Genomic DNA, 26,976 nt, shown 5'->3' with positions numbered 1-26,976 from the left:
AAACATACAAAATCCTGAAAGATCTCAACAGGTCAGGCAACACCTTTGGAAAGAAATAAAAGAATATTCCTTTCCTTACTCCAAGTAAGGCTGCACTTGGAGTATTATCAACAGCTTTGGGCCCCATATCTCAAAAAGGATGTGTTACCATTGGAGAGAATCCAAAGGAGGTTCATGAGGGTGATTCCGGGAATGAAGAGGTTAACATATGAGGAGTGTTTCACAGCTTTGGGCCTGTACTCACTGGAATTCAGAAGAATGCGGGGGAATCTCATTGAAACCTGCCGAATGTTGAAAGGACTAGACAGGGTGGATGTGTAGAGAATGTTTTCTGTGGTGGGGGTATCCAGAGCTCAAAGGCACAGCCTCAAAGTTGAGGGGCAACCTTTTAGAACAAAGGTAAGGGAGACATTTTTAGCCAGAGAGTAGTGAATCTGTGGAATGCTCTGCCACAGACTGTGGTGGAGGCCAAGTCTATTAGTATATTTCAGGTGGAAGTGATAGTTTCCTGATTGGTCAGTGCAACAAAGGATATGGCGAGAAGGCGGGTGTATATGGTTGAGTGGGATCTGAGATCAGCCATGGTGGATTGACAGAACAGACTTGATGGGCTGAATGGCCTAATTCTGTTCCAATGTCTTATATGCCACCTGGCCTGCTGAGTTCTTCCTACATTTTGATGTGTTGCTGTGGACTGGTACATGGTGCACCCAATGTAGATTTTATTATCTTAATTTACTTACGGTTAATTCTGAATGAAGTATTCCCTTTACGTGATGGAACTTATGTTATTTTGTGCTCCACTGCAACTCTCAATCCCATGTCAGAATCAGAATCAGAATTATTATCACTGACATACTGTATGTTGTGAGATTTATGATTTGCGGTAGTACATAAACATTTCTATAAATTACATTAAGAAATATTTTTTAAAAGCTAATGCATAAAGAATACAAAAGAACGTGGTAATTAATGTTCATGGACTGTTCTTAGATGTAATGGTAGAAGAGAGGAAGCTGTAGGCATTGTCAATTTCTCATAACATGAAGAAATTTTTGAATACAATTAACATATTTTTGAAGCAGAGAAATATACTTTAAAGAAGGGCAGACATTGTTTCCTGTTTCTGCAGAATAATTTACTTTAAATTTATGAATTGGTATTACAGAGGCATGTTTTTTCCAGTATTTAAGCAGTATGTTATTTTTGTTTTGGCTGTGCGCTCTGGTAAAGATGACCTTGAGCAGCAAATGCAGTATACGAATTGAAGGAGTGCAAGAGGCTCAACATTTCACCTAGAAAGGGTGTTAGGAATACAGATATTAGGAAGAGAAGAAATAGGATGATATTTGTACTTAATGAAATTGAGTGAGGAAGTGTGTTTGGTGGATTTTGATGCTACAGGTGGCCCTCTGTTTTTCGAATGTTTGCTTTATGACAGCTCACTGTTACGAAAGACCTACATCGTACCTGATTTCGCTAACCAAAGAGGTTTCTCGCTTTTACGAAAAAAAGACGCCTGCTTTATGCGTGTGTTTACCCCGAGAAAGACTGTCATGACCATGAAGCCTTGTGCAGGCAGTTGTGTGCACATGTGTGTACGTGCATATGTGTGTACTTGCGCATGCATGTACATGATTTTTTTTCTCCAAATTGATTTTGGCTCGCTGTCTTCTCAATTCTAATAAGCGAAACTACAACGTACATACAATATTTCTACTTTATATAGGCTGTGTATCATATCATTCCTGCTTTTACTATATGTTCGTGTTATTTTAGGTTTTATGTGTTATTTGATGTGATTTTTTAGGTCTGGAAACGCTCAAAAATTTTTCCCATATAAATTAACGGTAATTGCTTCTTCACTTTATGACATTTCGGCTTACAAACAGTTTCATAGGAACGCTCTGCCTTCGGATAGCAGGGGAAACCTCTATTTCAATTGTGAAGGGAAAAATAATTCTGATAGTGGCATCACACTTGAGGATCTAGAAATAGCAAAGGATGATCCGTTTTATCTGCCAGTTCTGTGAATGGAAAATGAGATCAAACAGAATTCCAGAAATCTATTTGACATATCCATATTCCTAATCCACATTTCTGAGATATTTTTAGGGAGAGAATAGAATTTTTGATGTCCTAGAATCTTTTTGACTGCAGCATATGAATGGTCCTTGTGAGTTCAGTTAAGGAAGTGCAAGGGTAAAAGGATCCTAATGGCAGTTATATGCAGGCCTGCAACAATAGCTGGGATGTGCACCACAGATTACAACGGGAAATAGAAAAGGTGTGTCAATAGGATATGATAGTCATGGGAGATTTCAACATGCAGGTCGATTGGGAAAATCAGGTTGGTAATGGATTTCAAGAGAGTGAGTTTATCGAATGCCTACAAGATGGCTTTTTAGAACAATTTGTCATTTAGTCTACTAGGGGATCGGCTATACTGGATTGGATGTTATGTAATGAACTGGAAGTGATTGGAGAGCCTAAAGTAAAAGAACCCTTTGGAGGCAGTGATCACAATGTGATTGAGTTCAACTTGCAATTTGATCGGCAGAAAGTAGTCTGATGAAGCAGTAAAGGAAATAAAGGAGCAAAGGAAATTACAGTGGTATGAGAGAGGAGCTGACCAAAGTAAAATGGAAGAAGATGCTGGCAGGGACGACAGCAGAGCAGCAGTGGCATGAGTTTCTGGGAAAAATGAGGAAGGTGCAGGATAGATGTAGTCCAAAAATGAAGAAATATTCAAATGGCAAAATAGTACAACCATGACTGACAAGGGAAGTCAAAGCTATTGTAAAAGCAAAAGAGAGGACATACATCAGAGCAAAAATTTTAAAACTTCTAAAACCTACAGAAAGCAACTAAAACAATCATTAGGAGGGAAAAAGATGAAGTGTGAAAGGAAGCTAACGAACAATATCAAAATGGATAGATGAACTTCACCCTAGGGTTCTAAACGAGGTAGCGGTAGAAATTGTGGAGGCATTAGTAATGATCTTTCAAAAAAATCATTGGACTCTGGCATGGTGCCAGAGGACTGAAGAATTGCAAATGTCACTCCACTCTTTTAGAAAGAAGGAAGGCAGGAGCAAGAAAGTTATAGACAAGTTAGCCTGACCTCAGTGGTTGGGAAGATGTTGGAGTCAATTGTTAAGGATGAGGTGATGGAGTACTTGGTGACACAGAACAAGGTAGGACAAAGTCTGCGTGGTTTCCTTAAGGGAAAATATTGCCTGACAAACCTACTGGAATTCTTTGAGGAGATTACAAGTAGAATAGATAAAGGGGGTTGCAGTGGATATTGTATATTTGGACTTTCAGAAGGCCTTTGACGAGTTGCCACACATGAGGCTGCTTACCAAGTTAAGAGCTCATGGTATTACAAGAAAGTTACTGGTATGGTTAGAGCATTGGCTGATTGGTAGGAGGCAACGAGTGGGAATAAAAGGATCCTTTTTTGGTTGGCTGCCAGAGACGAGTGGTGTTCCACAGGGATAGGTGTTGGGACCGCTTCTTTTTATGCTGTATATCAATGATTTGGATGATCGAGTAGATGGCTTTGTTGCCAAGTTTGCAGATGATACGAAGATTGATGGAGGGGCAGCTAGTGTTGGGGAAACAAGTAGGCTGCGAAGGACTTAGACAGATTAGGAGAATAGGCAAGAAAGTGGCAAAAGGAATACAATGTTGTAAATGCATGGTCATGTACTTTGGTAGTAGAAATAAATTTGCAGACATTTTCTTAACAGGGAGAAAATCCAAAAATCTGAAATGCAGAAGTACTTAGGAGTCCTTGTGCAGAAGACCTTAAAGGTATTCTTGCAAATAGAGTCAGTGGTGAGGAAGGCAAATGCAGTGCTAGTATTCATTTCAAGAGGTCTAGAATGCCATAAGACCATAAGACATTGGAGCAGAATCTGGCTATTCAACCCATCGAGACTGCTCTGCCATTCCGTTATGGCTGATCCCACATTCCACTAAACCCCATATGTCTGCCTTCTTTCTATTTCCTTTGATACCCTGACCGATCAGGAAACGATCAACATTTACCTTAAATGTACGCATGGACTTGACCTCCACTGAGTCTGTGGCAGAGCATTCCACAGATTTATTACTCTCTGGCTAAAAAAATCCTCCTTAACTTTGTTCTAAAGGGTCGCCCCTCAATTTTGAGGCTGTGTCCTCTAATTCTGGTTACCCCCACCATAGGAAATATTCTCTCCACATCCACCCTATCTAGTCCTTTCAACATTCAGTAGGTTTCAATGAGATTGCACCACTCCCCACATTCTTCTAAATTCCCGTGAGTACAGGCCCAAAGCTGCCAAAGCTCTGGCCTCCCTCAAATGACAACACATCCTTTCTGAGATAAGCGGCCCAACACTCTTGACAGTACTCTAAGTGTGGCCTGACTAGTGTCTTATAAAGGCTCAGCATTATGTCCTTGCTTTTATATTCTATTCCCCTTGAAATAAGTGTCGACATTGCATTTGCCTTCTTTACCAGAGATAAAACCTGTAAATCAAGTACAAGATTTAAATAAAAAAAATTAACACAAGAGCAGGGATGTGATTCTGAGGCTTTATAAGGCACTTGTGAGACTTCATTTTGAGTAATGTTAACAGTTTTGGGCTCCTCATCTAAGAAAAGATGAGCTGGCATTGGAGAGAAATCAGAGGAGATTCACAAGGATGATTCTGGGAATTAAAGGATTACCATATGAGGAACGTTTGATAGCTCTGGGTCTGTACTCGCTGGAATTTAGATGGATGAGGGGGGTGGATCTCATTGAAACTTTTTGAATGTTGAAAGGCCTAGACAGAGTAGATATGGAAAGGATGTTTCCCATGGTGGGGGAGTCTAGGACAAGAAGGCACAGCCTCAGGATAGAGGGGCATACATTTAAGACAGAGATATGGAGAAATTTCTTTTGCCAGAGAGTGGTGACTTCGTGGAATTTGTTACCATAGGTGGCTGGAGAAGCCAGGTCGTTGGGTGTATTTAAGGCAGAGTTTGATGGGTTCTTGATTGGACGCAGCATGAAAGGTTATAGGACGATGACTGGGGAATGGGGCTGAGGAGGGGAGAAAAGGATCAGCCATGATTGAATGGTGGAGCAGACTTGATGGGCCAAATGGCCTATTTCTGCTCCTATGTCTTATGGTCTTATAGTCCTAAGTTCTCAACATTCTATATTAATAATTCATATTGCACTTCTCAGAACCTTTTTTAGAAGTAAGAGTTTATTGATGTAAATGAAAATAACTATTTTATGATTTGAAACTTGGCTCAAGTGCATAAAAGAATGTTTAGTCTGAGTTTCATTCTCATAATAAAATCTTCAGCTACCAACATTTCTTTTGCATATGGTTGTCTGTCTAGCCCGTTTGGTATGGTCTTTCATTGATTCCATTGTGTTTCTTATACCCACAAAAAAATGAATCTCAGGGTTGTATGTGGTGACATACATGTACTTTGATAATAAATTTACTTTGAACTTTGTTGCTCACATAAAAATAGAAAAAATACTTAATATCATTTCAGCTCCTCCCACTTTCTCCAAACCCAAGTTGGTCCTCAACTATAAGACCCAGTTATATCTGCCTTTACGTTAGTCTACATTCCAAGCCAATGCTACTAACACTTCCCATCTCTTACTATGTACTCTACATTGATGACTGCATCAGGGCTGATTCAAATACCCATGCTGAGCTTGTCAATATAATCAACTTTGCCTCTGATTTCCACTCTGCCCTTAAATTGACTTGCTCCATCTCTGATACCTCTGTCCCCTTTCTTGTTTTCTTTGACTCTACCTCTGGAGACAGACTATCTACTGATACATTTTACAAATCTACTGACTCTCACAGTCACCTTGACTTGTACCTCTTCCCAACCTGTCACTTGTAAAAATTTTATTCCTTTTTCTCAGTTCCTCCGTCTCTGCTGCATCTGTTCTCAGGATGAGGCTTTCCATCCTAGAACTTCTGAAATGTCCTCTTTCTTTTTTCAATGAATGGGGTTTCCCCTTCTATCCCCTGAATCTCCTCCATTTCTTGCATATCTGCCCTCGCCCCATCCTTTCACCACCATAATAGGGATAAGGTTCTCTTTGTCCTTACCAATCACCCCATGAGCCTCCATATGGAGCATCTCATTCTCTGTAATTTCCACCATCTATAATGGACTCTGCTACTTAACCTTTCTTTCCCTGCCCTCTAATTCTCCACTTTCAGTAAAGGTTGTTCTCTACGTAACTCCCTTGTCCACGTCTTTTGCTGCTGATCTCCCTCCTGCCACTTATCCCTGCAAGTTTGACAAGTGCTAAACGTGCTCCTACACCTCTTCCCTCACTACTATTCTCAGCCCCAAACAATCCTCCAAGTCAGGTGACACTTCGTGTGTCAGTCTGGCAGAATCATTTAGCAATCTCGTGTTTTGAGCGTGAGCTCCTCTTTAATGGTGAGACCTGATGTGGATTGGGGACCGCTTGGTCAAGCACCTTTGCTTCATCTGCCACAGAAGGCAGGATTTTCTGATAGCCACCTATTTCAGTTTGACTTCCCATTTCCTTTCTGACATGTCAGTCCATGGCCCCAAAACCTGCAACAATGAAGGCACACTCAGGGTGAGGAAGCAACACCTGGTATTCCATCAAGGTAGCCACTAACCTGATGGCATGAACATCGATTTCCCTAACTTCCAGTAATTTCTCTTCCCTTCCTCTTTCTCTCTTATTCCATTCCCAGTTCTGGTTCCCCTCTCACTGTTTCTCCTCACCTGTCCATAACCTCCCTTTGATGCCCCTTCTTGTCGTCTTACTTCCATAGTCCACTGTTCTCTCTTATCAGACTGCTTCTTCAACCCTTTAATTGTTCTACCTATCACCTCCCAGTTTTTACTCTATTCCCCCCACCCAACACTTTCCCCCCTCACCTGCTCTCACCTGCCACCTGCCAGCTTGAACACCTACTCCTCCCACCACTTTCTTATGTTAGCTTCTGCATCCTTCCTTCCCAGACCTGATAAAGGGTCTTGACCCGAGAGGTCAACTGTTAGTTACAATTGTTAAACATAAAATAATTTATTGCAAAGTCGGTATTTAGTAGATGCAGCTTTGGCAGCAATTACAGCCTTGAGTCTGTGTGGATAGGTCTCTATCAGCTTTGCACATCTGGACACTGCAATTTTTCCCATTCTTCTTTACAAAACTGCTCAAGCTCTGTCAGATAGCATGTGGATTGTGAGTGAACAGCCCTTTCCAAGTCCGACCATAAACTCTCAATTGGATTGAAGTTTGGACTCTGACTTGGCCACTCCAGGACATTAAGTTTGTTGTTTTTAAGCCATTCCTGTATAGCTTCGGGTTTATGCTTGGGGTCATTGTCTTGCTGGAAAACAGTTCTCAGAAGTCACAATTCTCTTGCAGACTGCATCAGGATTTCCCTGTATTTTGCAGCATTCATTTTACCCTCTACCTTCACAAGCCCTCCAGGGCCTGCTGCAGTGAAGCATCCCCACAGCATGATATAGCCACCACCATGCTTCATGGTGGGGATGGTGTGTTTTTGATGATTTGCTTATTTTGGAGTTATGCCAAACATATTGTTTAGTCTGATGGTCAAAAATCTCAATTTTGGGTTTCATCAGACCATAGAACCTTCTTCCAGCTGACTTCAGTCTCTCACATACCTTCCAGCAAACTCTAGCCAAAATTTCATGTGAGTTTTGTTCAACAGTAGCTTTCTCTTTGTTGCTCTCCCATAAAGCTGTGGCTGATGAAGCACTCGGGCAACAGTTGGGTATGCTCAGTCTCTCCCATCTCAGCCACTGACGCTTGTAACTCCTCCAGAGTTGTCATAGGTCTCTTGGTGGCCTCCCTCACCAGCTTCCTTCTTGCACGGTCACTCAGTTTTTGAGGACAGCCTGGAGGTCAGCAGGAGACGCTCATGGAGTGAGTACTGTTTTAGATTCGCTCCATAACCTTTACTTTTTTTAACCTTTGATCACCCTTATTCAACTTATTTTTACCTACACCAAAAGATTCTTGCTATTTTCTTGGACTTATCGTTAAGAGCTTATTGTGAATTTTTGAAGATATGTACTCAGAAATGGCTCTTAGATCTAAAGGACGAGAACCTGGGCGGAACCCGAACGGTAATGGAAAAAAGCAAGTTCATCTGCAACACACTGAATTAACTTATGAATTGTTATTGGAGGTTTTAGATCAAAAATTTGAAGAACAATGACAAATTTTTAAACAAGGTATAAAGGCTTTTCAAGATTATATGGATAAGATGGATTCAGTAATTAACCAGCAGCAAGTTCTTATCGCATCTCTGCAAGAAGACGCTCGGAAACGAGATTTGATAATTGAAAAATTGCAACAGGACTTACTTTCGACCATTAAACAGGTGGAAACACTTAAAGCCAAGAGTGTCGACTTTGAAAATCGGTCCAAAAGACAGAACTTACGTATACTTGGTCTTCCGGAAGGTATTGAACAAGGCGACCACATGAAGTACTTTGCTCAACTTTTGAAGGATGCGTTCCCGTCTGTATTTCCAGATAGTCCCCCGTTACTCGATCGCGCTCATAGAATTATGCGTCGATCACCGAGTGCTTCAGCTAAACCCTTGGTTGTAATTGTCCGATTTCATTACGTACATGTTAAAGAGCAACTTATTCGTGTGGCTCGGCGTGTAGGAATGGTCAAATTTCAGGATCACAATTTTTGTTTAGTAGAAGATCTTAGTCCTGAAGTAATGAAGGCAAGGCTTCTTCTTAAACCGCTGATGTCTGAATGTTATGAGAAAAATCTAAAACCTGCGCTCTTATACCCTGCGAAGCTCAGAATCTCGCCGCCGAATGCTCAATGATGGGTTTTCACTTCTATTTCTGATGCGAGAAGCTTTCTGAAGGAGAACTTCCCTATTGCTACGGACATTCATGTCTAATAAATGTGATTTTGATCGTATAAGATGGTTTTTGATTCCTAAAACCAGATTTTGTTTCTGGCTATTGGTGTAGGTTTACTCTATACTTTATACTCTAGTTAAAGGTTTCTTTTGACATATCAATCTTTTTGTTTTACTTACTTTAACCAGTATACTATATCGCTGGCTATTATTATTATTCCTTCAAAGGCGTATTTTTAACCCTTTGAAGGTGAATTTTTTTTTACTAAGATGGTTTTTTTTAAACATTTTTGGTGTTTTTTTTAAGATGGAGTTTTTTTTTCTTTCGTCTTCTTCCTATAATGCATTGCTTATCACAGTTTAAATATTTTTTGGAATGTTTGGGTTTTAACCCGATTTATAAGTTTCTAGTGATTATAATCTCGTTTTTTTTTACTACCAATTATATTAAGAAGTTTGGTTTTAGTATAGTGATAATAATTTTTTTTAGAGTTTGGGTGGATTTTTTTAATATATCCTTTATATATGGAGTGGTCTTCTGCTCATATGGGGGTAGAGTTAGTTTCATCCTTCCCTTTTCCCAGCCTATTTTTGGCTGTGGTTTTTTTTTCTCTCTCTTCTTGGGTGGGAGGTGGGTGGTCTTTTTTCTAATTCTATGTTTCTTTTACCAGTTTTTTTTAGTTTTTTCATTTGGGCTGATTTTGAACTACAAGTGTGTCCGCGATGTCGTCACTTCCGGGTCCGCTCTTTATTTTTGTTCCTCTTCCGGGTGCATGAGTTTATAATTTGGTTAACCCTTTTTATACCAAAGAGTTGATTTTAGAAATATGGCTCAGACCATTAATTGTGTTTCTTGGAATACTAATGGGTTAAACCATCCGATTAAACAAAAGAAGATTTTCAAAGTATTCCAAAGACTTAATGTTCATATTATTTTTGTACAAGAAACTCATGTGAGGAAGGAGGACAATTATCGCTTTTTTAGGTTTTGGAGTGGTCAACAGTACCATTCGAAATCGAATGCTAAAGTAAAGGAAGTTTCAATTTTTATTGACTCCTCTATTGCATTTGTTCAACATGATATCCTTTCGGATCCAAATGGTAGACTTTTGTTAATTACGGGCTTACTTTTTAATAAAAAGGTTGTTATGGTTAATGTTTATGCTCCAAATGTGGATTGTCCTGATTTTTTTAAGTCCTTATTTACTTCTCTACCTAATCTAAATGAATATAAGTTAATAATGGGTGGTGATTTTAATTGTTGTTTAAATCCTCTGATGGACAAATCTATATCTACTCAGACTTTACCCAATAAGTCGGCCACTTGTATTAACTCTTCCTTGACTGATAATGGAGTTTTTGATATTTGGAGATTTCGGCATCCTAAGGACAAAGAGTTTTCATTTTTTCACATGTTTAGCATTCTTATTCGAGAATTGATTATTTTTTTATTGACTCTTGTTTGATTCCTTCGGTCAATGTTTGTTATTATGATATTATAGCTATTTCTGACCATGCTCCATTAAAACTTTCTATTAAATTTACGGATACAGTTCCTAATGCTAAACAATAGCGATTTGATTCTACCTTATTGCAAGATCCGGACTTTATTAAATTTATGAATGAACAGAACGATTTCTTCTTTTCAACCAATTCCACGGAAGATATTTCTTACGGAACACTTTGGGATACTTTTAAAGCATATATACGTGGACAGATTATCGCTTACTCTGTTGGTCTGAGAAAACGCATAAAGAAGGAAGCTCTTTTATTGGTTGATAAAATTAAAGAGACTGACAAGAAATATTCGATCACTCCTAGTAAGGAGCTTTACAAGCAAAGGGTTGAACTTCAAACAGAATATAGTTTATTACTTACATCTTCGATTGAAAATCAACTAATGAAATCCAGATCTGATTTTTATATACATAGTGATAAATCGGGTAAACTGCTTTAGTTTAGTCAATTTAGTCAATTGAAGAATGCTTTGGTTAAACGTCAAACTACTAAGATCCGTCAGCAAAATGGGGATATGACAGTTAACCATGATGAGATAAATAAATCATTTCAAGATTTTTATACCTCCCTGTATCATTCTGAATTTCCTCAGGATTGTGGCACCATGTGTGATTTTCTTGGGAAATTGAATTTCCCAAAATTATCACCAGATGATCTTTCAATATTGGAAACTCATATGACCGATGCAGAAATCAAAGGGGTTATTTCCTCCATGAATTCTGGGAAAGCACCTGGTCCGGATGGGTATACAGCAGAATTTTTCAAATGTTTTTCTGCTACTCTTTCTCCTTGGTTATATAGGGTTTTTGAAGAAGCAATTAGATTGGGCAATTTGCCACAATCTTTTTATAGAGCTTCCATTTCTTTAATATTGAAGAACGATAAAGACCATACTGACTGTGCATCCTATAGACCAGGGGTCAGCAACCTTTACCACTGAAAGAGCCACTTGGACCCGTTTCCCACAGAAAAGAAAACACTGGGAGCCGCAAAACCCGTTTGACATTTAAAATGAAATAACACTGCATACAACGTTTTTTTTGCCTTTATGCTATGTATAAACAAACTATAATGTGTTGCATTTATGAAATTGATGAACTCCTGCAGAGAAAACGAAATTACATTTCTGCATGCAACAAAAACATTTTGAACTCCGAAAAAAAGACGTTGGGTTGAAAGTTACTTTTAAGTAAAATATTCAATGTCTATTTGAGTCCTTCTTGTATTTATGAAAAACGCCGAACTTAAATTTTCCGCCAGCAGCAAACCAAAAATAACGTCAGCCAGCTGTCATCCTGAAAAATGAAAGGACTATTTCACTGAACAATGAAAAAATATGAATATAAGTAAAATAATAGGCAATTAAAATATTTATCATACTTGGTTAATGGGATTTCTGCTCCTGGACCTCAGCGCACAGCATCTGCACATCAGGGCTGTATGATGTCACCTTCATCTTTACACAGGATCGCAAGCTGTCATCTGTGAGGTTTTCAATATCACTCCATTTGTGTTTCTGAGCAAGAACGGCCTTCTGACGGGCAACATCTTCAAGGTCTGCTGTCAAGCGTCTAAACTTGGACACCCATATGTCTTTGTCGGCTATGTCGGCCAGTTCCATCTCAAGATCAGGTTGACTCACACCTGCCAATGCAGTCGTATTCAGTAGGGAAGGATCGATGCTTAAGGGAGTGACCGGGAAGGATAATGTGTTTTTTTCCTCTCTGAACTCACAGAAGCGTTTCCCAAACGATGTTTGCATTGCGATGATTGCAGAATGTAAATACTCCGAAATTATCATGTCGTGACCTTGTTTGAACTCTCTCAAATTGGGGAAGTGAGACAAAGTGCCTTTCTGTAAATCTCTGGCAAGCACTGTCAACTTGCGCTCGAATGCCAAAACATCCTCCAACATGTGCAGGGCTGTACGTCCTTTCCCCTGAAGAGCTGTGTTCAGCGTGTTCAGGTGCGCTGTCATGTCTACCATGAAGTGTAGCTTTTCCAGCCACTCTGGCTGTTCCAGCTCAGGAAAGGTGAGCCCTTTGCTGCCCAGGAAAGTTTTCACTTCTTCCAGACACGCGACAAAGCGTTTCAGCACCTTCCGTCTGGACAGCCAGCGATAAAAACACGTTGTAGCGGTGTCAGTAAACTGCAGTCAAAGATAGCTTTATTCGAACTAAACAGCCTTGCTTTTCAGCTTCCCTCAACCCAGCCCCCATGGACGCAGATGCTGCAAAAGACGCGTACTCACAAACCCCCGTAGGCTATCTCCCTTAGCCGGAATGCTGGCTAATTGTGAGCCGTTTTATGATGTGGCAGGAAATGTGTCGCTACACTTAGGTTGTACAAGATCACCATAATTACATTTCAAAAGCTAACAAACTAACATAAAATACATTTTAATTAAATACTGACCAATTATTTCCCAAAGCCACAGGGAGCCGCAGCACAGAGGTGAAAGAGCCACAAATGGCTCGGGAGCCGCAGGTTGCCGACCCCCGCTATAGACCAATATCCTTATTGAATGTAGATTCCAAGATTTTTTCCAAGTTACTTGCATCCAGGTTGGAGAAGGTAATACCCCAAATTATCTCGGAAGATCAAACCGGTTTTATTAAAAATCGCTATTCTTTTTTCAATGTCAGGAGGTTATTGAATATTGTGTATACTCCATCACATAACATTTCAGAATGTGTTATTTCATTAGATGCGGAGAAAGCATTTGACAGAGTTGAATGGCCATACTTATTAATATGTTGGAGAAGTTTAATTTTAGTCCAACATTCATTTCCTGGATTAAACTGATATATCATACCCCAGTAGCCTCGGCGTTTACGAACAATCAAAGATCTCCCTTTTTTCGTTTATTTCGGGGCACTAGACAAGGTTGTCCTCTTAGTCCACGATTATTTGATATTGCTTTAGAACCCTTGGCAATTGCTATCAGAGAATCACAGGATATTCTTGGTATTAATCGTGGGACAGATACTCATAAGTTATCTTTGTATGCAGATGATTTATTATTATTTATTTCTAATCCTGAGAAATCCATTCCTGTAGTTTTATCATTGTTGGCTCAACTTCGTGATTTTTCTGGGTATAAATTAAATCTTAATAAGAGTGAATTGTTTCCTTTAAATAGACAGGTCCCAATTTATGGAAATTTATCTTTTAAATTAGTTAATGACTCTTTTATTTACTTAGGGATTAAAATCACAAAAAACTATAAAGACTTATTTAGGGTTAATTTTGTACCCTTAATTGATCAGATTAAATGCTTGTTTACTAAGTGGTCACCATTATCTTTATCTCTGATAGGTCAGATTAACACTATTAAGATGGTTATTTTACCCAAGTTTTTATATATTTTTCAAGCGGTACCAATTTTTATTCTGAAATCTTTTTTTACTAATGTTGATTCAAAAATTTCCTCATATATATGGCAGAATAAAAATCCCAGGTTAGGTAAAATATACTTACAGAAGGCAAAGAAGGACGGTGGATTAGCATTGCCTAATTTTAGATTTTATTATTGGGCAGTTAATATCAGATATTTGATCTGTTGTTTGAAAGATTGGGATGGATCTTTTAGCCCTCATTGGGTGAACCTGGAAATTAAATCACTACCAGGATTTGCACTGGGTTCTATTTTAGGGACTTCTCTTCCTTTTGCTCTTTCTAAATTGCCGAAACAAATTGACAAACCGATAGTTAAACATACTTTACGTATATGGTTTCAATTTTGGAAATTTTTTGGGTTGACTCAGTTTGTTTTAAATATTCCTATTGTATCCAATTGTTTTTTCCACCCTTCAATTATAGACCAAGCTTATTTGGCTTGGAAGACTAAAGGATTACTACGATTTTCTGATTTATTTTTGGATAATTGTTTTATATCTTTTGAGCAATTATCTAATAAATATAATTTGCCTAGATTTCATTTTTTTAGATATTTACAGATTAGGAATTTTTTAAATACTGTACTTCCTACTTTTCCAAATTTTGTGTCTTCAGGCATTTTGGAAAATTTGTTTGAACTAAACCAGTTTCAGAAAGGGCTTATATCAGAACTTTATAATATAATTATGAAGATACGTTCAGAGCCCCATTATAAGACAAAAAATGATTGGGAAAGAGAGCTTAAGCTTATTATTCCTATTGAGAATTGGGATAAAATTCTTCAATTAGTTAATACATCATCTATATGTGCCAAACATTCACTAATACAGTTTAAGGTTGTGCACAGGGCACATATGTCCAAGGATAAATTGGCTCATTTTTATTCCTATGTAAATCCTATTTGTGATAGATGTCAATCTGAAATAGCGTCTTTAACTCATACGTTCTGGTCATGTCCACTTTTGAAAAAATATTGGAAAGATATTTTTGATATTATCTCTGTGGTATTGAACATTGATTTACAACCCCATCCAATTTCCGCAATCTTTGGTTTACCAATGATGGACTCACTTCATTTATCTTCTTCTGCTTGTCGAATGATTGCATTTCTTACACTAATGGGTAGAAGATCTATTTTGTTGAATTGGAAAGAAATTAATCCTCCTACTGTATTTCATTGGTTTTCTCAAACTATGTTATGTTTGAATTTAGAAAAAATTAGAAATGGTGTATTTGACACTTCTACTAAATTTGAAAAGATATGGAGACCATTTATTCAATATTTTCATATGATGTAATATGACCCTGTTCCAAGCCTATTTGATTTTCCAATTTTGTTTTCATATATGTTTTCATATATGATCAGTGTTGACGACACTGATGATTTTGTATTTTTGTGAGATATTATAAACAGCCCTTTTTTTTCTTTTTTTTTCTTTTTCTGTTTTTTTTTCTTCTAGTAGTTATTAGATTTTAGATTAGTTTTTTTGCATAATAATTTTTTTGTTTTCTTTTTCTTTTTTCTTTTTTTTATTCTATATTATGATATACCTAGGTTTGCCTTGTTTATTTGTATATTGTATCATTTATGATGTGGGAATACTCATTTATACTGTAATCATTGTTTTTGTATTCTTTTATAGTTAGTTGAAATATGTACGTTTGTAATCCCATTATCTGTACCAATTTTATTTTGTTGTTATTAATAATGATAATAAAAAGATGGAAAAAGAAAGAAAAAGGATAGCCTTCTCTAGGCAAATTTGTAGCGGTGTTACATTCTTTCCATTTCTTGATGATTAATTTAACTGTACCCCAAGAGGTCACAAGGTGGGGACACAGGTGCTAGGACAGGACCCACAAGCAGGACACAAACATGTCTTTCAATAAAATAGCGTTTATTACTCACTACACAGAAAATTGGGAAATCAAGGAGAACAAAGAGGAACACAAACCTCGGACTAGGGTACTAGGGACTTGGATCGCCGTGGACCTGGGACTTGGAAACAGGGAACTGGCATCGCCGCGGCCATGACTTGGACAGCGGGAACATGGACAGCCACGGACCTTGGACTTGGACAGTGGCAACCTGGACAGCCACGGCCCTTGGACTTAGACAGTGGGAACATGGATTGTCGTGGCCATGACTGGGACCCTGGGGACTGGGACCGCCATGGCCCTTGGACTTGGAGACTGGGATCCATGGATCGCCGCAGCTGGGAACGTGGACCCTGGAATAGGAGACTAGGACCTTGATTCACCGCAGCCAGAAACGTGGATACCAAAACACAGGACCGGCATCGAGCCGGGACTCTTCTTCAAGGGGACTGACGCGAACGCAGGGCAAGAACATCGAGCCAGGACTCTGCCTTCCACTCAGGCAACGAGCCGGGACTCTTCTTCGAGGGGTATGAATGGGCATGAACGTCGAGCCAGGACTCCGCCTTCAACTCACCCCTGGCAGATTGACCTTGCCCAGACCCACTCTGGCGAAGGAAGTCGAATTGCTGGTACTCCGATGCGGGCTGGATAACTCCGGCTTGTGGTAGCGACAGCGACTTGCCAAGGCTGGTTAACATTCTTGCCCCGAACGGCTCAAGCCAGGGGCTTATAAGCTGCCGGTTTGGGTCAAGAGTAGATCACCTTAATTGCCAAGCTCAAGGGACACGTGAAACAGAATTAGAAGGGAACAAAGAGTTAGTGGTCCGGATCATAATGCAACCTAACCAAATTTAAAGGGGAACCGATCCGGACCATGACACAAGAGATATTCAGTGACTTGGAAATGTTCAATTATCCATCTCCTGACTTGTGCTTTCAATAACTTTTTCGCAGAGTTGCTTGAAGTGTTCTTTTGTCTTCAGGGTGTAGTTTTTGCCAGGATACAGACTCGCCATCAGTTGGACCTTCCAGATACAGGTGTATTTTTACTATAATCAATTGAAGCACCTTGACTGCACAGCAGTGATCTCCATTTAACTAATGATGTGCCTTTGAAAGCTAATTGACTGCACCAGTGATGATTTGATGTGTCATATTAAAGGTAGTGAATACTTATGCAATCTTTTTTTTGTGTTTTATATTTGTATTTAATTTAGGTCCCTTTGTAGAGATCTATTTTCACTTTGACACAAAATTATTTCTGTTGATCAGTGTCCAAAAAGCCTCTGTGATTCAACGTTATGAAACAAGAAAGCATGAAAACTTCCAAGGGGGTGAATGTTTTTTCAGGCACTGTATATAGTTCAGGAATTAGTATTGCAGTATGAGAGAATACGTACACAACGCTGGAAGGACTCAGCAGGTCAGGCAGCATCCATGAGAAACATTGACTACTCTTTTCTCACGGATGCTGCCTGACCTGCTGAATTCTTCCAGCGTTGTGTACATATTCTTTGATCCACAGCATCTGCAGTTGTATTTTTGAGTATTGCAGTATGCAAAGGAGGAATGTTAATTAAGCTGGTATAAGTATAACATGAACAGTAAATCAAAGATCGCCTGTTATATTTATATTATCCTGTTTTATTTTTGATGTGCTTAGAGAGTATACAATATAACAGTTTTGGATTTCTCACTCAGCTTTTATAATTATGCAAGACATTCTCCTTATGTTTTAATTCATGATGCAGATGTTATTAACAAACCCCAATCTTAATTCCCCTTGTGGAGCAGCATTCTTGAACTACTCTCTCTGTGCTGGTGAGGAGGAGTTTGGGATTTTGACTCAGTTATTACTGAGAAATGACCTTGGTAATTTAAAGTCTTTCAGCAAGTTTAGTCATAGATGTTCACGTAGAGTCTGTGAATCTATTTGTTATTTTCAAGGATACTGAATTATTTGAATACAATTCAAAGAGATGTAAGAGAGAATTTACATGAATATGCCATTTCTAAACTTCCACCTGAGGTTTTGCTTTTCATTTTACGGTATTTAACTGAAACAAAAATATGTCATACATAATCAGGGCAATTAAAACTTAATTAGCCAAGATTATAAGTATAAACATGACAGAAATTTACAATACTTTTCTTTTTGGAAATACAGTGTTTGGATTTGAAGGATCTAACAAGAGGTTCCCAACATAGTTTTTACAGTAAACAGTTCAAAAATAATTTAAAGTGCTATTTTCTCTATTGGCAGCATAAAATTGCTCAGAGCATTCTGGAGTTCGGAGTTCAATTCCGACACCATTCTGTAAGGAGTCTCTGCACGTTCTCCCTGTGGAGTGCGTGTGTTTTCTCTGAGTCCTTTGATTTTTTCCCACTGTCTAAAGATAGGTTAAATGATCATTGTAAATTGTCCCATGGTCAGGTTATGGTTAATCGGGTTTGTTGAGGCGGTGTGGCTCAAAGAGCTACAAAGGCGTACTTCGTGCTATCTTGCTAAAGTAAATAATCCAGTAAAATGTTGTATTTTCAGGCAACCAATTACAGCAATATATCTTCACTATAAGGCATTTTCAATGTACTGTAATCCCGTGGCTTTGTGTTTACGACTACGGAAATAAACTGGTTAATAATATACAGTGTATCACAAATGGTTTATGCTTTGCACCATTACGTTCAGAGCTTTGAAATGACATTCTGTTGATAGCATAGGAGAATGTATGTCACCAAACACCAGGTTGTGCATCACACAAAATAACATTGACAATAAACCCCTATGGATGGTGCTAGATTAATAAATTTTAGCTACAGTTTTGCAATGCTCTGTCAGCACTAAAGCGGCAGAGTAATCAATATATGTTGTTCCTTTTTACTTTTCTGCTTCTGTTTCTAAGTTAGTATAATAATTTTATTATTTGCTTGATGCATGATATTTATTTACTATTATTGCCTTTCAGGGTCTTTCAGAAAATGATGTGGTTGTTCATGTGTCCCTGATTGCTGAAAGCCAGCGGTATGTAATGCATAGCCCATGAGATAGGCTATTATAAGCCTCTGCCTTATCTATATTTGTTCGTTCTTTAGCCAAATGATTATACAACTACCACACTGAGAATACTAATTTAGTTATAAATTGTGCCCATAGGCATTAATAACCTGTATTGATAAATCAGTTATGAATTTTACAAGGTTTTCATTACTATGTGTTACATTATTATGAAAGTTATCATGCTCTGTTTGTAGCCTTCAAGTATTTCTCAACACATACGGAATACAAACACAGACACCTCAGCAGGTGGAGCCCATCCAAATATGGCCTCAACAGGAGCTTGTGAAGGTAAATGGTAGTATCTGCTCTTTGCATGTTGCAGTCAAAGTGTTTGTAGCTATTAGACAGAAATACTTCACTGAGAATCCTCAGTTAATGCTTTGTAAATAGCATATGATTACATTGCTATGCAACCAACGTTGTGCTTATAAACTAAGTATTGTGATAAATGGCTGCAGTCCTTGGACTGAACAGAAATTGTGCTGCAATAACAGCTTCTCAGTTTCATAGAAAGTTGATTACAACAAATAGTCCTATCATTTCAAATGTCTGACCTATTATTCCCCAATATATGTGTTAGTGTTTCATCTTTCTGCCTTGAATGCCAATGAGCAGTATGATCACCTGCATGAAAAAATGTAGTCACAACATTGTAAAATTAATTTACATGTCAGAGTTTTTTCCCTTAGAAAGATTTGCCTAAATGTTGTGATGTATAAAATTATAGAATGAATAAAATCTAACTCAATTATAAATGGTCATTACATTAGACAATTCTGTTTGTTATGATGTCTTATGTATAAAGTGAGCATCTCAAAGTATGTGTATACTTTTCCTTACAAGTGAATTAAGGACTTAATTTAGGCCTGTCCCTCAAGGCAAAAGAAATGTTGTACTGAATTGGAGGATGAAAAGATATTATCCTGGACCAAAATACTTAAATCCTGAAGAGAAGATACTGTATATTCTGGAGTATAAGCCGACCTCACATTTTCAAGGTTAAAGAAGTGACTTTTTCATGTTACCTTTGTATAAGCTGACCTCTTTTGTAGAGGTTTTTGATTTAACCAGAAAAGATCGCAAGATCTCACATGTCGGTACTCAGCTTTGCTGGATCCGGACCCTGGAAATTTTGTGAACCAGCACCTGTTAAGAAAAAAGGCCTACGGATTGTAGAGCGTTATAGGTTAATTCTTATTAAATAAATCAAGGAGAGAAATTTTGGATTAGGTTTCCAATGGAAAAGAATCCTCTGAAATGTAACCCCCGTGAAACCATCGTAATCTCGTTAAGACATAATACTGGGTGGCGGAATCAGTATGTGTACTCAGTATTGAGTTTGCGACCACCATGTACAAAAGATTAAAACAAATACAATATGATGCTGGCTTCAAGCTGAAGGTTGTTGATTTTGCTAAAGGAACGAATAATTCTGAAGCTGCTAAGAAGTTTAGTGTAAATGAGAGAGAGTGGAGAAAGGCAGAGGACACGCTGAGGGAAATGCCAAAGACGAAATGTGCAAACTGCGGGAAAACATGCCAGTGGCCAGAACTGGAAGAAACCATTTTAGAGTGGGTGAATCACCAGCGATCATCTGGATACATTGTTACCAGAGAAATGATTAGAGTTCAAGCGTTGAAATGGGATGAAAAACACCGTGAGGTCAGTGAAAATTTCAAAACTACGCGAAGCTGGTGCACCCGATTTATGAATAGACGTGATCTTGTGTTGAGACAAAAAACAAAGATTGCGGGGTGTTGTTTACATTCAAGAACACTGCGGGATGGTCAAAGTGGGTTGCTTGAAGTGGTTTAAAGAAGTGTGGTGTCGACGTCCCGAAGGTGTCAGAAAGGAAAAGTGGCTACTTGTGTGGGACATGTTCAAAGCGCACTTGTCAGGTGAGACAAAAGCAGCACTGAAAGCTGAAAATATGGACATTGCAGTCATCTCCGGTGGTTTGATATCCGTGATCCCGCCACTAGATGTGAGTTTAAACAAACCAAAGAATTCATGCATTGACCTTTTGACTATTGACAGTTTGAGTCAATTTGACAGTTTGACAATTTGACTCAAAAACAGCCAATAAATACGACCTGTCTTCGGTGTATTTGTTTTTCCAAAGTTAGCACCCTCTGTATAAGCTGACACCCTAATTTTAGGACCAAAATTTAGGGCAAATTCTCGGCTTATACACTGGAATTTACAGTAGCTATCTTTATTTTTCTGTTTATAGGAACGGAAGTTAGAATACAATATAGCATAGTACAGCACATTACAGATTATTTGACCCACAATATTACGCTGACCATTTAACCTACTCGAAGATCAATCTAACGCTTCACTCTATTTTCGTTTCATCCAAGTGCCTACCTACAGGTCTCTGAAATGTTTCTAATGTGTCCATCTCTACCCCTAATCCATGCACCTACTATTCACTGTGTAAAAAATGCTTATCTCTGATATGTCCCTGTACTTTCCTAAAATTATACCCTCTCCTAATAGTCATTTCTGCCCTGGGTAAAAGACACTGGCTGTCCACTCATTGAGTCATAGAATAGAATCAGAGTTATACAGCATGGTAACAAGCCCTTTGGTATGTGTTCCATGCTGTCCAAGGTGCAACCTCCAAATTAGTCCTATTTGCCAATGTTTGACAGATGACTTTCTAAAACTTTCAAGACCACTTATTAGCCCAGTTGTCTTTTAGAAGTTATTATTGTACTTGCCTCAACCACTTCTTTTGGCAGCCGGTTCCTTACACGTACCACACTTTGTGTCCAAAAAACAATTACCTGCACTATTACCTCTCACTGTTTATATTCAATGTTCTGATCTATGAAGGCAGGTGCACTAAATGTCACTTTCACCAGCCAAGTTATCCATGACTTCAATGAACCTTGTTATAGTACCCCAACAACCCTCTCTTCTACCACACTCCCCAGGGCCCTGATGTGCACTGTGAAAGTCCTAGCTAGATTTGATTTTCCTTGTAATTATGTGAATTAAGACCATAGACCACAAAATGCAAGAGTAGAATTGGGCTGCTCTGCCATTTCATAATGGCTAATCCATTTTCCTTCTCAGCCCCAATCTCCTGTCTTCTTCCTGTATCCCCTCATGCCCTGATTAATCAAGAATCTATCAACTTCTACCTTAAATATATCCAATGATTTCCCTCCACAGCCATCTGTGGCAACAGATTCCACAGATTCACGACTCTCTGTCTAAAGAAATTTTTCCTCATCGCCATTCTAATATGACGGCCCTCTATTTTGATGCTGTGTCCTCTGGTCTTAGCCTCCCCCACCATAGGAAACATCCTGTCCACATCCATTCTACTGAGGCCTTTCAATGTTCAACAGGTTTCAATGAGGTCACCTCTCATTCTTCTGAATACAAGGGAGCAAAGGATCAGAGCCATCAAACGTTCCCCATATGATAAGCCATTCAATCCTGGAATCATTTTTATGAACCTCCTTTGAACCTTCTCCAGTGACAGTACATCCTTTCTTAGATAAAGAGCCCAAAAATGCTCACAGTATTCCAAGTGAGGCCTCATCAGTGCTTTATAAAGTCCCAACATTACACCCTTACTTTTACATCCTTACTGTTTAAACCTGTAAATTAACCTTAGGGAACCCATTACTGCCTTCCAGCAGTGCAATATCTACTCTTGCCTCGCTTTTGCACTTTATATATCAGAAGAAACTAATGGTATGCAAATATGTTTACAGTTAGCCAGATCTCCCTGAATTCCCTGCAATCAAAACTTCCAGAGCAGCCTACTTGTGGAATCTTATCAAAGGCTTTACTGAAGTCCATATAAACCACATCTACAACCTTGCCCTCATCAGCCTTCTTGGTCATCTCATCAAAGCTCAATCAAGTTGATAAAACATGATCTCCAATGCACAAAGCCCTATTGACTGCTTCTAATGAACCCCTGTTTTCTAGATGTACACAAATCTTATCCCTCAGAATCCTCTCCAGTAACTTACCTACCATAAATATTGAGACTTAGCAGCCCAGAGCTCCCAGGATTTTCCTTTGTTACCCTCCAGTCTAACACCACCTCCCCATGTCTAATGAAGACACAAATACCATAACCACGGCTCCTGCAATTTCTTCTCTAGTCTCCCACTATGTTCTAGGACATACCTAGTTAGGCCCTGAACAATTGTCAGCCTTCATGCTTTTTATGTATCAAGCAGCTCATCTACAATAATGCAGTATATCTTCACAACTTCTCCATTTACTTTTCTTAGTTCAGAGGTTTCATGTTTTTCTCCATGGTAGAAACAGAGAACTATTCATGAAGATGGTCTTTGAATGGTCCTATTCTCTTTGTAGCTAGTCTTTCTCCCTTAACATCCTTATGAAATCTCTTTGGATTTTCCTTGAGCTTCTCTGCGGAAGTTAACTCATGACACCTTTTGTTATGGAAACACTAACTAAGAACACCAGAGTGAGTTCAAGTTTCGTTTTAAGAGTTTATTAACATGATATCATGCAGAGTCTGCAGCAGTCTTCACCTCCACCAGAGCTCTGATGCTTAGGTTATACAGCAAGACAAACTCCACATAATTTTGTTCAGCATCAGTACATGATCAATCATTTCAAAGACATGTCAATTATCTTCCAGCGTGAGCCTGATTCCCTATTATCAGGACTCATGATTTACCTCTGAATGCAAGTCTAACAGTTTCTTTGCTCCCTTTATCGGGACTCATAATTTACCTCCAGACACGTTCTCCCTCCTGGTTCCAAGGGCTTAGTATATTGTTTATTGGAATTCCTGGTACTGCACTTATCATCCAAGGTTATTCTTGACTCGCATCAGCAGTCTTAAATCCAGCTGTTCCAGAATGGTCAAGTATCCCATCATACACTAGTTTTAACCATTTCCACCACACCTTTCTGCTCGCCTGATTCTTGAATGCATTCCTGCATCTCTTACACTGCTGCGGAGAATCAGTTGATAACAGCTGCCTGTATCTGACCCATTACTCCTCCTTTTTCCTGGTCAGGGCCTCAATATCCCTCACTACTTATGCTTTGCTTTTTGCACTACTTATTGAATTTATTTTTATATTCATGTCTTATTGTAGTTTATAGTATTTTTATGTATGGCTCTGTACTGTTGCTGCAAAATGACAAATTTCACAAAATATATTAGTGATAATAAATCTAATTCTGATTGTCATCTCTGATTTCTTCACCAGTTTTCTACCCACAGATTAATTTGCCATATTCTGCTATTCTTACCCTTAATAGCATGTTGACCATCAAGGTCCTGCTTTTTAACATCTTCCCTAGCTCCCTATGTTCACTCCGTAGGACCTCAACCCTCACTTCTCTTTGTCATTTGTGCCAATATGCACAACTTCTGGAAGCTACTCCTCTCCTTTGAAAATGCTCTGCAGCCACCCTGTATCATCAAGGACCCTGGCACCAGGGAGGCAACACCCCATTTTGGAATCCCTTTTGCACCACAGTTTGTGCCCCCTAACCAATGAGCCGCCATCACTGGAACTTAATTCCACATTCTATTTTGGAGGCATTGAATTATCTGCATGATTAAATGTTTAATGTTATACAAATCCTATTAAATTGAAAATATAAGTGCTAGTATAGTGAGTGAGTGGTGATTTAGAATATGCTAAAAAAAACGTTTAAACATAGTGCAGCATTGATCGGTGCAAATTGGCCAATGACCTGTGGTCAAGGAACAACTTTGGTGGGATTACTGAATTGATGGTATTATTAAAGTGAAGGATATTCTGTTTTGTTTTACCCTCAGTGGTAATTAACTTAGAGGAATATAGATTTGAAGGAAGTGAAGGCTATAGATGGTAATAAGCATAAATTTGACCTGAAGCTTTGAGAATTCATTACTGGAATTAATGATTGTCTACTCCTCGGGTGACTTCTGCTGACTATACATCAGTAAGTTGGCATTGCTGGTAGGTCCGTACTGCCTATGGGACAGCTCAATCTGAAGTACTGGTTGTAAGCTATTATTCACTGAGTATGTTTGATGATTCATTTATTTTCTTGCAGTTTTGAATTTAGTCAAACTGGTTTTCATTCGGTATAGTTTCAGATTTTATACAATGCTATCTGGGTTAGTGCTTGACTGGACTGGGATAGGTTCCTCACATTTGGTAGTGAAGAAAAATTTACTGAATTGACTTACCTCAGTTGCCCTACCTAGTTTTATTCATTGTACTTGAAGTAGTTTTCTGTAACTGAAAATCGTTTAATACTTAAGTTTTGTTTGTTAAGAAGTACACTATACTGTAGGTCCCAAATGTCTGATTGCACTGTCTTTACTATTAATCAGTTTGCATAACCAGTAACTGCCAGAGCTGAAGGCTGCATACAAACAAAAATCAATATTAGAATGAAACATCATCTTTGTTTCATGCACAAATTAGAACTACTTTATCGATCCTTTTTTAAAGCAGAGAAATTCCAGTCTTTATTATATTTCATATATTTGTAATGTTGACACTGTTTGCCACCATTTTCTGAAAATATCACAAGGATTTGTAATAATACAAAGGCCTCTCTCTTGTCCAGTTCTTCTTTAGCCCCTGACACAGAAGTAGCAGGAAGCAGATAACAAGAGCTAGACGGTCCATGCTTAGAACCATTATTTTCTTTATAGTTATTTTATTTTTGAATCTGAACTCTTTCAATAGGTACATTTACTGTCTGAGAAATGCATACAGAATACGTCCTGAAATTCTTTGTCTTCGTAAACATCCCCAACAGAGGAGTGCCCCAGAATGAGTGACAGTTAAATATTAGAACCCCAAAGCCCCCCTCCAACTCCCACACACAAGCAGCAGCAAAGCAATGACTCCCCCTCCCCACCAACCGAAGAGCACCAGCACCCCCTACCGAGCACTCAAATGTGCAGCAAAGCATCAATAAAGACAGACTTGCAGTACCTCACAGACTACTCGTTCACCCAGTAATTTCACATACCACAGGCGTGCTCTCTCCCTAATAAGGGAAAAAGAGATGTCCCCGTTTCACAGCGAGAGGGGAGACATAACAACTGGCTGATTTATGGTGTTAAAAGTCTTGCGTTGCTTTTTCCAACCTCTGTGCCCAAAGAACTCGTGTCTGGGCACACAGACAACAGCCAGTTTGCTGCTTTTGATCTTTCGTGTATGCCTCAACACATCAGACATCAGCACAGGCCTCAAATCAGCCCGTCTCCAGAGCCATGAAAATCCGGCACCCTGAAGGTGTGCTTGTCTTCCAGACTGTGTCTTTAGCATACCAAAACGTGACTGGTCGTGAAGCCCTGAGAGCTGATCCCATTTCCACAAAGAACCGGAGTCAGCGTGTGTCTGCAGGTCAGGGTCTTCAAAAGAACCTTGAAAGGGAAAAAAAGGAGATACCAAAGATAGAAGTAGAGCTGTTTCCGAAGATGCAAGCAAAGGAGTTGCCGTTAGGCGTCATTATCTTCCTCAGCTTCACCCACTTCAACAAGGTCATCTTCAAATATAACTCTCAAGATTGAAGGTTCATTTATTTTCTTGTAGTTTTGAATTCAGCCAAATTAGTTTAGTTGCATATTTTATACAGTGTGTCAGCAGCTTATTTTTCTACAGTCTTCCTGAAGACAGATTCACCTATTTGAGTAAAACAGAGTTGTAGGAAATTCAGCTTGGGAAGATGGAGACGGTGGAGAAATGGTGGTCCACACCACCATTTATTGAAGAATGCATGCTAAGTGCTTAAAGGAAGTATGTTGAGCATTTTAGTGTCTCCTTTAAGAATCATAAATGAGGCCACAAATCTCAGAAATGTTTCTCTAAGCATGCCAGTTATAAGCTCTGTCCAAGATAAAGTTCTTGATGAATTAAGCATTGGCCCAAAGTCTTTTATAGATCAGAGATACTCAGTAATTAATTCTGAAGTGTTTTATTTGTCTGCAGTAATTGCAACAGTTTAAATTTAGTTTCCTTATTGTGTATATTGGATGGTTCATTGATTTATAATTCCATGGATTTCTTGCTATGCAAAAATTCTAATGCTGAAATACATCTGCCAAGTAGTCTTGAGTGAAAACTGGGATTTTGTATTTGTTTCCAGTTTTCAAAAATTGCAGTCACGTGTAGCATGATAACATTTAAATGAAATGTATAATTTTGGTTTTGCATAACACAGAATGTTTTA

General features: G+C 38.7%; 2 protein-coding genes across 5 annotated transcripts in view; one reads left to right on the top strand and one right to left on the bottom strand.

Moving 5' to 3' along the window:
• phkb (phosphorylase kinase, beta) overlaps positions 1 to 26,976 on the top strand; it is a 291,164-nt gene that overhangs the window by 181,922 nt on the left and 82,266 nt on the right. For all 4 annotated transcript variants that reach the window (XM_059992920.1, XM_059992921.1, XM_059992919.1 and 1 more), the window contains 2 exons: positions 18,689 to 18,744; positions 18,975 to 19,068. In XM_059992920.1, coding sequence (XP_059848903.1) covers positions 18,689 to 18,744; positions 18,975 to 19,068 — 150 coding nt within the window. The remainder of the gene's footprint in view (positions 1 to 18,688; positions 18,745 to 18,974; positions 19,069 to 26,976) is intronic.
• LOC132407189 (general transcription factor II-I repeat domain-containing protein 2-like) lies at positions 11,457 to 12,903 on the bottom strand. Its single transcript, XM_059993475.1, has 2 exons — positions 11,823 to 12,903; positions 11,457 to 11,737 (listed from the first exon to the last, which is right to left on the bottom strand). The coding sequence occupies exon 1, from the start codon at positions 12,427 to 12,429 to the stop codon at positions 11,827 to 11,829; it is 603 nt and encodes a 200-aa protein (XP_059849458.1). The 5' UTR covers positions 12,430 to 12,903; the 3' UTR covers positions 11,457 to 11,737; positions 11,823 to 11,826.

Source organism: Hypanus sabinus, chromosome 17 (assembly GCF_030144855.1).
Source record: "Hypanus sabinus isolate sHypSab1 chromosome 17, sHypSab1.hap1, whole genome shotgun sequence".
Classification (NCBI taxonomy): Eukaryota; Metazoa; Chordata; class Chondrichthyes; order Myliobatiformes; family Dasyatidae; genus Hypanus; species Hypanus sabinus.
The sequence above is the reverse complement of the archived record's forward strand: the minus strand, read 5'-3'. Positions and strand labels throughout refer to the sequence as shown.

Coding starts and splice junctions, on each gene's coding strand:
- LOC132407189 (XM_059993475.1), bottom strand. CDS start 12,429: ATGGTAGACATGACAGCGCACCTGAACACGCTGAACACAGCTCTTCAG.